This window comes from Panulirus ornatus, chromosome 21, assembly GCF_036320965.1.
Source record: "Panulirus ornatus isolate Po-2019 chromosome 21, ASM3632096v1, whole genome shotgun sequence".
Classification (NCBI taxonomy): Eukaryota; Metazoa; Arthropoda; class Malacostraca; order Decapoda; family Palinuridae; genus Panulirus; species Panulirus ornatus.
In genome coordinates this window covers 5,122,170-5,134,386 of record NC_092244.1, presented here as the reverse complement: position 1 = coordinate 5,134,386, position 12,217 = coordinate 5,122,170, and the positions used below count along the sequence as shown (strand labels likewise).

The following is a 12,217-nucleotide window of genomic DNA, read 5'->3' as shown; positions in this document are numbered from 1 at the left end:
CCAAGAGGATATATGTGTTGGAGGTGGACGGAACAAGGAGAAGAGGGAGACCAAATTGGAGGTGGAAAGATGGAGTGAAAAAGATTTTGTGTGATCGGGGCCTGAACATGCAGGAGGGTGAAAGGAGGGCAAGGAATAGAGTGAATTGGATCGATGTGGTATACCGGGGTTGACGTGCTGTCAGTGGATTGAATCAGGGCATGTGAAGCGTCTGGGGTAAACCATGGAAAGCTGTGTAGGTATGTATATTTGCGTGTGTGGACGTATGTATATACATGTGTATGGGGGTGGGTTGGGCCATTTCTTTCGTCTGTTTCCTTGCGCTACCTCGCAAACGCGGGAGACAGCGGGGAAAAAAAAAAAAAAAGAGAGAGATATACATAAGCATATGTATGTAAGTAGGAGAGATGGCCAGAGAGCGTTATTTGATTATGTGTTAATTGATAGGCAAGCGAAAGAGAGACTTTTGGATGTTAATGTGCTGAGAGGTGCAACTGGAGGTATGTCTGATCATTATCTGGTGGCGGTGAAGGTGAAGGTTTGTAGAGGTTTACAGAAAAGAGGAGAGAATGTTGGGGGGAAGAGAGTGGTTAGAGTAAGTGAACTTGGGAAGGAGACTTGTGTGAGGAAGTACCAGGAGAGACTGAATACAGAATGGAAATAGGTGAGAACAAAGGACGTAAGGGGAGTGGGGGAGGAATGGGATGTATTTAGGGAAGCAGAGATGGCTTGTGTAAAAGTTGCTTGTGGCATGAGAAGCGTGGGAGGTGGGTAGATTAGAAAGGGTAGTAAGTGGTGGGATGAAGAAGTAAGATTATTAGCGAAAGAGAAGAGAGAGGCATTTGGACGATTTTTGCATGGAAATAATGCAAATGACAAGGAGATGTATAAATGAAAGAGGCAGAAGGTCAAGAGAAAGGTGCAAGAGGCTTTAAGAGGGCAAATGAGAGTTGGGGTGAGAGAGAATCATTAAATTTTGGGGAGAATAAAAAGATGTTTTGGAAGGAGGTAAAAAAAGTGCATAAGACAAGGGAACAAATGGGAACATCAGTGAAGGGGCTAATGGGGAGGTGATAACAAGTAGTGGTGATGTGAGAAGGAGGTGGAGTGAGTATTTTGAAGGTTTGTTGAATTTGTTTGATGATAGAGTGGCAGATATAGGGTGTTTTGGTCGAGGAGGTGTGCAAAGTGAGAGGGTTAGGGAGAATGATTTAGTAAACAGAGAAGAGGTAGCAAAAGCTTTGCGAAAGATGAAAGCCGGCAAGGCAGCGGGTTTGGATAGTATTGCAGTGGAATTTATTAAAAAAGGGGTGATTTTATTGTTGATTGGCTGGTAAGGATATTCAATGTATGTATGACCCATGGTGAGGTGCCTGAGGACTGGCGGAATGCTTGCATAGTGCCACTGTAAAAAGGCAAAGGGGATAAGAGTGAGTGCTCAAATTACAGAGGTATAAGTTTGATGAGTATTCCTGGGAAATTATATGGGAGGGTATTGATTGAGAGGGTGAAGGCATGTACAGAGCATCAAATTGGGGAAGAGCAGTGTGGTTTCAGAAGTGGAAGAGGATGTGTGGATCGGGTGTTTGCTTTGAAAAAGGTTTGTGAGAAATACTTAGAAAAGCAAGTGGATTTGTATGTTACATTTATGGATCTGGAGAAGGCATATGATAGAGTTGATAGAGATGCTCTGTGGTAAGTATTAAGAATATATGGTGTAGAAGGTAAGTTGTTACAAGCAGTGAAAAGTTTTTATCAGGGATGTAAGGCATGTGTACGTGCAGGATGAGAGGAAAGTGATTGGTTCTTAGTGAATGTTGGTTTGCGGCAGGGATGTGTGATGTCTCTATGGTTGTTTAATTTGTTTATGGATGGGGTTGTTAGGGAGGTGAATGCAAGAGTTTTGGAAAGAGGGGCATGTATGCAGTCTGTTGTAGATGAGAGAGCTTGGGGAAGTGAGTCAGTCGTTGTTTGCTGATTACACAGCGCTGGTGGCTGATTCATGTGAGAAACTGCAGAAGCTGGTGACTAAGCTTGGTACAGTGTATGAAAGAAGAAAGCTGAGAGTAAATGTGAATAAGAGCAAGGTTATTAGGTACAGTGGGGTTGAGGGACAAGTCAATTAGGAGGTAAGTTTCAAAAGAGAAACACTGGAGGAAGTGAAGTGTTTTAGATATCTGGGAGTGGATTTGGCAGCATATGGAACTATGGAAGCAGAAGTGAACCATAGGGTGAGGGAGGGGGCGAAAGTTCTGGGAGCGTTGAAAAATGTGTGGAAGTCGAGAACGTTATCTTGGAAAGCAAAAATAGGTGTTTGAAGGAATAGTAGCCAACAATGTTATATGGTTGCGAGGCGTGGGCTATAGACAGAGTTGTGCGGAGCAGGGTGGATGTGCTGGAAATGAGATGTTTGAGGACAATATGTGGTGTGAGGTGGTTTGATCAAGTAAGTAATAATAGGGTATGAGAGATGTGTGGTAATAAAAAGAGTGTGGTTGAGAGAGCAGAAGAGGGTATTCTGAAATGGTTTGGTCACATGGACAGAATGAGTGAGGAAAGACTGACAAAGGGGATATATGTGTCAGAGGTGGAGGGATCGAGAAGTGGGATACCAAATTGGAGGTGGAAAGATGGAGTGAAAAAGATTTTGAGTGATTGGGGCCTGAACATGCAGGAGGGTGAAAGGTGTGTAAGGAATAGAGTGAACTGGAACGATGTGGCATACCGGGGTCGACGTGCTGTCAATGGATTGAACCAGGGCATGTGAAGCATCTGGAGTAAACCATGGAAAGTTTTGTGGGGCCTGGATGTGGAAAGTGAGCTGTGGCTTTGGTGCATTATACATGACAGATAGAGACTGAGTGTGAACAATTGTGGCTTTGTTGTCTTTTCCTAGTGCTACCTCGCGCACATGTGGGGGAGGGGGTTTTCATGTGTGGTGGGGGGTGACGGGAATGAAGAAGGGCAGACCGCATGAATTATGTACATGTGTACATATGTATATGTGTGTGCGTGTATATACATATATGTATACATTGAGATGTATAGGTATGTATATGTGCATGTGTGGATGTTTATGTACATACATGTGTATGTGGGTGGGTTAGGCCATTCTTTCGTCTGTTTCCTTTCGCTACCTCGCTAACGTGGGAGACAGCAAAAAAGTATAATAAATAATAAAATTTTTTTTTTTTTTTTTTTTTTTTTATACTTTGTCGCTGTCTCCCGCGTTTGCGAGGTAGCGCAAGGAAACAGACGAAAGAAATGGCCCAACCCCCCCCATACACATGTACATACACACGTCCACACACGCAAATATACATACCTACACAGCTTTCCTTGGTTTACCCCGGACGCTTCACATGCCTTGATTCAATCCACTGACAGCACGTCAACCCCTGTATACCACATCGCTCCAATTCCCTCTATTCCTTGCCCTCCTTTCACCCTCCTGCATGTTCAGGCCCCGATCACACAAAATCCTTTTCACTCCATCTTTCCACCTCCAATTTGGTCTCCCTCTTCTCCTCGTTCCCTCCACCTCCGACACATATATCCTCTTGGTCAATCTTTCCTCACTCATTCTCTCCATGTGCCCAAACCATTTCAAAACACCCTCTTCTGCTCTCTCAACCACGCTCTTTTTATTTCCACACATCTCTCTTACCCTTACGTTACTTACTCGATCAAACCACCTCACACCACACATTGTCCTCAAACATCTCATTTCCAGCACATCCATCCTCCTGCGCACAACTCTATCCATAGACCACGCCTCGCAACCATACAACATTGTTGGAACTACTATTCCTTCAAACATACCCATTTTTGCTTTCCGGGATAATGTTCTCGACTTCCACACATTTTTCAAGGCTCCCAAAATTTTAGCCCCCTCCCCCACCCTATGATCCACTTCCGCTTCCATGGTTCCATCCGCTGACAGATCCACTCCCAGATATCTAAAACACTTCACTTCCTCCAGTTTTTCTCCATTCAAACTCACCTCCCAATTGACTTTACCCTCAACCCTACTGTACCTAATAATAAATAATAAATAAAAATAATTTTTCAAAACAAACATCTGATCCACACACCCTCTACCACTTCTGAAAGCACACTGCTCTTCCCCAATTTGATGCATCGTACATGAATTCACCCTCTAAATCAATACCTTCCCATATAATTTCCCAGGAATACTGAACAAACTTATACCTCTGTAATTTGAACACTCACCTTTATCCCCTTTGCCTTCGCACAAAGGCACTATGCATGCATTCCACCAATCCTCAGGCACTTTACCATGAACCATACATACAGTGAATATCCTTACCAACCAATCAACAACACAGTAACCCACATTTTTTTTTAATAAATTCCACTGCAATACCATCCAAACCCACTGCCTTGCAGCTTTCATCTTCTGCAAAGCTTTCACTACCTCTTCTCTGTTCACCAAACCATCCTCCCTGACCCTCTCACTTCATACACCACCTCGACCAAATCACTCTATATCTGCCACTCTATCATCAAACACATTCAACAAACCTTCAAAATACTCACTCCATCTCCTCACTTCACTACTACTTGTTATTACCTCCCTATTATTCCCCTTCACCAACGTTCCCATTTGTTCTCTTGTCTTATGCACTTCATTTACCTCCTTCCAAAACATCTTTTTATTCTCCCTAAAAACTTTTTTCATACATATTTGCCTGAACATACAGGAGGGTGAGAGGCATGCAAAGAATAGAGTGAATTGGAATGATGTGGTATACCGGGGTCGATGTGCTATCAATGGATTGAACCATAGAAAATGAAGTGTCTTGGGTAAACCATGGAAAGTTTTGTGGGGCCTGGATGTGGAAAGGGAGCTGTGGTTTCAGTGCATTACACATGACAGTTAGAGGCTGAGTGTGAACGAATGTGGCCTTTGTTGTCTTTTCCTAACACTACCTCGCATGCACGCGGGGGGAGGGGGTGCCATTTCATGTGTGGCGGGGTGATGATGTATGGAATAGATGAAGACAGCATGATAAAAATAATAAATATATATTCTGGTGAGTTTATCAGTACCTCAAAAAGTCATCAATGGTTGTACCTCTCTTTGTTTCAATGGTCCATATTATCTAGCTCACCATCTTTCTTGTAGAGACGACTGTTGCCCCCTGATGCTCACTAAAGGTGAGGTTATCAAGCATTATTATTTCAGTCTTTCACACTGTTCCTCAATGATATGATATTGATCATTTTTTTGTCCAATATTCTGTGCTGGTTTTTCTTCCTTCACTTTCCCACAATGGAGGAGTAAATTGTTTTCTCTATTAATGAGCTTGTTATTATGAGTGGTCAACTAGAGGATTTATGTCTACCTGTAGTTTCTCTCATGTCTAATGCTGACAAGAATTCCATTGGCATTCTGTTGTCATCTGCAAAGGATGAATCAAAACAATGGTTTATATCTAAGTCAGATATGAGAATGACTAACGGCAGAGGTTCAAGAACAGTCTTTGGGAAACAGTGATTATTAGCTTAGAGGTACTGAATACTTCCAAATTTACTTGTTGTGATCTGTCAGTTAAGATGCATATCCATAATGACACCTTTCAAAGTCTGCCACTATTATGATCATATTTTTTTTTTTTTTTTTTTTTTTTTTTTTTTTACTTTGTCGCTGTCTCCCGCGGGGGGCCAGAAATCCTCCCCTCCTTGTATTAACTTTCTAAAATGGGAAACAGATCATATTTTATAATTCCAAATTTTCTGTGGTAATCATGCAACTGAGAAAGGCTTGACCTTCCTGTCCTAATACTGTGATGCCCTGGGTTATGTGTCACTGTTTGATTCCATAATGCCTGTCCTTTCACATCTAAATACTCTCAATGAAATCATAACAATGTGTGATGTTAGTGCCATTAGATGAAAGTTTCTGAAAATATTTCATATCCTCCGGGAACTCTTCTAAACTACACCCCATATCAATAACTGTTACATGATACTCACTGACCACAAGGCATTTACAAAAAAATTCAGTAGTTTCTGATATTTTCAGGCATTCACCATCAAAAATGCTATCGTCTTGTTTCTCTATTTCATAATGCTTTACTACTGGATTACGTAAAAAAGTGAATAAAAGCATATTCCACTTGCCATTACCATTATGGATCACTTGAAGATTAGCCCCCACACTGTTTCTTTGTATGCAATGCAAAACTAGGTTAGGTTATCTTAGGGTATAAACCTAATTTAACTAAGCCTAGAGTGGATCTTCAGGTGATCCACCATTATAAATACAAAACTACACTTTTGTGTCAAAATGTTTCTCAAGAAAATTTTTCTAAAGGTGGATTTCTTGTATCAAATTCTGATGTGCAATCAATCCAATCATTTTAACTGCCTTTAACATTTGCCAAGCATGTCTATGGAACTTACTTAAGTATCAAATCGTTACTTCAAAAATGATGTCAATTGGGGTTAATGAGGCCACTGGTCAAAATCATAAGCATCTAAAGCAAAGTCCAGCTCCCATGAACTGCACAGTCCCCATTACAACTATCCATTTACTTTCAAAGTAAAAAACCTTTCATCTGTCATCTGTTCTTTCATCTGTCATATACCTCAGTACCAAAAGTCAAGCTCATAAATGATGCCAAATTATAATCTATCTATCTATATCTTTGATGCTCGTTCCCTTTGGAAACTCCCTCAAGGAGGGTGGCCATGGCAAAAGTCTCCATAACTTTTGAAACTGCAAAGGAGGGGAATGAAAATAACTTTCAAAATAACTTAAAACTTTCACAATTTCCAGGTCTAAATAAAGTTTTTTTCTGAAGGATGACTTTTAATCAGGTCTAGACCCTGGAAATAAAATGCATGACTTAGTATAAATACAACCAGTATATCAAAGAATTATCATTTCATTTTCTTTTCAATGGCACAATAGATTACAACACTATGACCTAAATCAATCACTCCCCTGTGCTACTTACTCGCCCGAGATTGATGGTTTGCGATTCTCTGTTTTCTTTGGCCGTCCAGGTTTACACTTAAGAGGAGAGGAGGGGGTTTTATCTCTGGCTCCAATCATAAAGTGTGAAAAGATTTCTGTCTGCTTCAAGAGATAGTCAAATCTCTTTGATCGATCCATCTCCATCTTGTTCTCATACTCCCCACCAGCTTTGCTGGAGGATGTGGTCTCTGCTGATGATGATTCATTCTGAAAAAAAAAAACTTTGATACTCTTGTCAAACACACAGTTGTCCTCTATGTAAAACAATTAATAGGGAAATTCAAAGTTTTTATGTTGCAATAAGAACTTCCATAACTGTGGAGGAAGAAAACAAATGAGAAACAGCTCTCATCGGATTTGTGCCATACTTCATGGAAATCAATAACTAGTATTCCTTTTCAATCATCCATCACAAATTTTTGTTTCATGATACTGTACAGTGCATGCAATAATCATTCCTCTCAAGGATAAACTGACAAATAATAAAGTATGGGAAGGCTAGTAACTGCCATACATATACAAAAATGAACTTACATTTAATCAGCACCTACCACTGATGATGCCATTCTTGAATTACCTTCAAGTCTAATTTACTTTTAATTTTTCCTAACTACCCCTGAGGATAGGGAAGATAAAACACTACCCACAAAGTTACATGTTGCAGAATGCAACTATGATGGGTGGAAGTAGGGATGTAAATCCTCCCTCCTGTATTAACTTTTAAAATGAAGACAAAAAGGGGATCCAAAGGAGAATTCTTTCTCAAAGACTAAGTCATCTGTTCTTTGCTCTCTCTCTCTCTCTCTCTCTCTCTCTCTCTCTCTCTCTCTCTCTCTCTCTATATATATATATATATATATTTTCATTATTATTATTATTATTTTGCTTTGTCGCTGTCTCCCGCATTTACGAGGTAGCGCAAGGAAACAGACGAAAGAAATGGCCCAACCCACCCCCATACACATGTATATACATACACGTCCACACACGCAAATATACATACCTATACATCTCAATGTACACATATATATACACACACAGACACATACATATACACCCATGCACACAATTCACACTGTCTGCCTTTATTCATTCCCATTGCCACCTCGCCGCACATGGAATACCATCCCCCTCCCCCCTCATGTGTGCGAGGTAGCGCTAGGAAAAGACAACAAAGGCCCCATTCGTTCACACTCAGTCTCTAGCTGTCATGCAATAATGCCCAAAACCACAGCTCCCTTTCCACATCAAGGCCCCACACAACTTTCCATGGTTTACCCCAGACGCTTCACATGCCCTGATTCAATCCACTGACAGCACGTCAACCCCGGTATACCACATCGATCCAATTCACTCTATTCCTTGCCCGCCTTTCACCCTCCTGCATGTTCAGGCCCCGATCACTCAAAATCTTTTTCACTCCAGCTTTCCGCCTCCAATTTGGTCTCCCACTTCTCCTCGTTCCCTCCACCTCCGACACATATATCCTCTTGGTTAATCTTTCCTCACTCATTCTCTCCATGTGCCCAAACCATTTCAAAACACCCTCTTCTGCTCTCTCAACCACGCTCTTTTTATTTCCACACATCTCTCTTACCCTTACATTACTTACTCGATCAAACCACCTCACACCACACATTGTCCTCAAACATCTCATTTCCAGCACATCCACCCTCCTGCGCACAACTCTATCCATAGCCCACGCCCCGCAGCCATACAACATTGTTGGAACCACTATTCCTTCAAACATACCCATTTTTGCTTTCCGAGATAATGTTCTCGACTTCCACACATTCTTCAAGGCTCCCAGGATTTTCGCCCCCTCCCCCACCCTATGATTTACTTCCGCTTCCATGGTTCCATCCGCTGCCAGATCCACTCCCAGATATCTAAAACACTTTACTTCCTCCAGTTTTTCTCCATTCAAACTTACCTCCCAATTGACTTGACCCTCAACCCTACTGTACCTAATAACCTTGCTCTTATTCACATTTACTCTTAACTTTCTTCTTTCACACATTTCACCAAACTCAGTCACCAGCTTTTGCAGTTTCTCACATGAATCAGCCACCAGCACTGTATCATCAGCGAACAACAACTGACTCACTTCCCAAGCTCTCTCATCCACAACAGACTTCATACTTGCCCCTCTTTCCAAAACTCTTGCATTCACCTCCTTAACAACCTCATCCATAAACAAATTAAACAACCATGGAGACATCACACACCCCTGCCGCAAACCTACATTCACTGAGAACCAATCACTTTCCTCTCTTCCAACACGTACACATGCCTTACATCTTCGATAAAAACTTTTCACTGCTTCTAACAACTTAACTCCCACACCATATATTCTTAATACCTTCCACAGAGCATCTCTATCCACTCTATCATATGCCTTCTCCAAATCCATAAATGCTACATACAAATCCATTTGCTTTTCTAAGTATTTCTCACATACATTCTTCAAAGCAAACACCTGATCCACACATCCTCCACCACTTCTGAAACCACACTGCTCTTCCCCAATCAGATGCTCTGTACATGCCTTCACTCTCTCAATCAATATCCTCCCATATAATTTACCAGGAATACTCAGCAAACTTATACCTCTGTAATTTGAGCACTCACTCTTATCCCCTTTGCCTTTGTACAATGGCACTATGCACGCATTCCGCCAATCCTCAGGCACCTCACCATGAGTCATACATACATTAAATAAACTTATATATATATATATATATATGTTAGGGAAATATGAACTATCTAGGAATGAATAGTTCTCTAATAAGATTCTACTCCCAATGATAAAACCTCTCTCTCCCATGCTCACCTCACACCTTCCTGCATGAGCTGGCCCCAAGCACTCCACCCCTCCATTTCCAATTCAATCTTCCCCTTCTTCATCCTCTCTATTAGTCCTAACCATTTCAGGACAGACTCTTCCGCTCTCTCAAACACACTCTTCTTACTACTGTCTCACCATATCATGTAAGTGATCAACCCTCAAGCACTTCATTTTCAACACATGCACTCTTTTCTGTGCCTTTTTATATGCAGTCCATGTCTCACATCCACACAAAACATCTGGACTACTACATCCTCAAACATATCCATTTTTGCATTTACTGACTATAACCTCTCTTTCCATACATTCATTAAAGCACCCAGGACTTTAGACCCTCACTCTGTCTTTAAATAAAGGTAAAGTACCTTGTTCTCTGAAGATTAATAGGGCTGTGCCTTTGTACAAAATGAAGTCACACAGGCATTGGTAACTATTGCACAGGCATGTCTCCATACTTCATATTATTTCCTAGTGTTCAAATGAATTGTGCTTAACCATTCAAATGAGCATCTTACACAGTCCAGAGTTTTAATCTGGACTTTCATCACAATCTACTAATACATGTTTAATACATCTCAGATTATATCAGACTTGAATGTGGTAAAGATAATCATACAATTATGGCTATGCCAGATCTTCAAAGAGCTTTCAATGTAGTAAATCATGATACTTAACTTGTTGTAATATTAAAATGTATTGGTCTTAATGAAAATTCTACCTTTAGTTTCTATCACATTTACCTGGCAGGACACAGGTTAATAAAAAAAAATATGAAAGCACAATGTATGATGCTAAAGGTATCCCAAAAGGAGTTCCTCAAGGTTCCATATTCAGGTCTTGTCTGTTTATGGTACATATTATGAACAGGAGAGTGGGAGCGAATTGCAAAAATCTGCTGTATGCACATGACTCAGAACTGCTAGTATCATGAAAGAATATATGTGACAGAGATGACCTTCTGGATGGAAATGAAATCAATCAGTAAATGGTTAACACAAAATAAGTTATAACATTTAAGTACAAATAAGTTCATTATGATTACTTCAAAGCAATGAATGAATAATGTAGATTCCATGTAGGCACTGTGTAGTGCAAATGATACTGAATCAAAGTCACATGTAACCTCCTTAGAAAAGTTGACCACTCACTGATGGATGACAGTTTTGTTTCCAAATAGCTTCCTAATGTTCATATAAATCCAAATTTATCCAAAGAAACACCAACAATTCCAATCTGAAAACTTAAAAAATTCTTGTATCTGCTCAGACTGATTCTAATATTTGTTCATTATGGTACAATGGTCTCAGAAATTCAAGGTTAGGATGCAGGCTATGCAAAATGCAAAACAATAATGCAAGACATATGCTTTATGCTCCTCCCATTAAATGCAAAGTAGAACAATTGAAATTATATATATATATATATATATATATATATATATATATATATATATATATATATATATATATATTATTTATTTTGCTTTGTCGCTGTCTCCCGCATTTGCGAGGTATATATATATGTATAACAACTGGTACTGGCCCGGCATACCGTTAAGAACGTTCATAATTAGCACAGGGACTGAACAAGAGCTAGTGATATGTCATAACTTATACCCTAGAGAAGGGCGTTTTGGTGAGAGTTCGTTTATGTATGCCAATATAGGATTATAGAACGATCTTCCACCATCAATCAAACCATGTCAGGCTAAATGTTTTTAAGAAAGTCAAATATATCGAGTATGGTACGAGCTAATGATCTTATGGTGTTTGTTAATACTTTTTACTTCTTTTATAATGGTGTCAGTATTATTTTTGTCTTCATGAAATCAAGTTAAGCTTACACTTAAGTAAACTGTACATTTGTACATCTCTATGTTAGGTTACAGTTGCTATATGTTGTATTTGCATAGGACCACAAATGAAATGAGTGCTCTTCGCTTTTTGCATCATCCTGGGAAACAGTTAGTGTCACATTACACGTACTTTTATTGCCAAATAATCAATATCACAATATAAAAAGAATGTACGTCAAACTACATCCCTTCCCGCGTCCAACCCAGGTCCAACATGACATAAATCCACTTCCATGATAATATGTTGTCAACTTAATATATAAAACGCCCTTTAAACTTACAGAATTCTCCCCAACCTCCATGGGTTCTACGGTGTCTTCGTTATCTGACATTTTTGAGGAAAATTCACTAATTAGAAGCAAATTAATAAAGATGCAAGTGGCTAACGCTTCCTGCCGCCTGGTTCCCGGCAAACAAAAACATAAGGGTCAAACCACATTCTATAATGTTAGGATTTGATTCGTGTAACAAAATATGTTTCAGATTCATAATCACAATTTTCTTATAT

The 12,217-nt window shown here is 40.0% G+C and overlaps 1 protein-coding gene across 4 annotated transcripts in view; it reads right to left on the bottom strand.

Moving 5' to 3' along the window:
- Positions 1-12,137, bottom strand: part of LOC139756293 (SWI/SNF-related matrix-associated actin-dependent regulator of chromatin subfamily A member 5-like) — a 51,710-nt gene extending 39,573 nt beyond the window's left edge. For all 4 annotated transcript variants that reach the window (XM_071675555.1, XM_071675556.1, XM_071675557.1 and 1 more), the window contains exons 1-2: positions 11,991-12,137; positions 6,987-7,213 (exon numbers count right to left, since the gene is read on the bottom strand). In XM_071675555.1, the coding sequence (XP_071531656.1) occupies positions 6,987-7,213; positions 11,991-12,041 (278 nt within the window). In that variant the 5' untranslated portion in view covers positions 12,042-12,137. The remainder of the gene's footprint in view (positions 1-6,986; positions 7,214-11,990) is intronic.
- Positions 12,138-12,217: the final 80 nt, after the last annotated feature.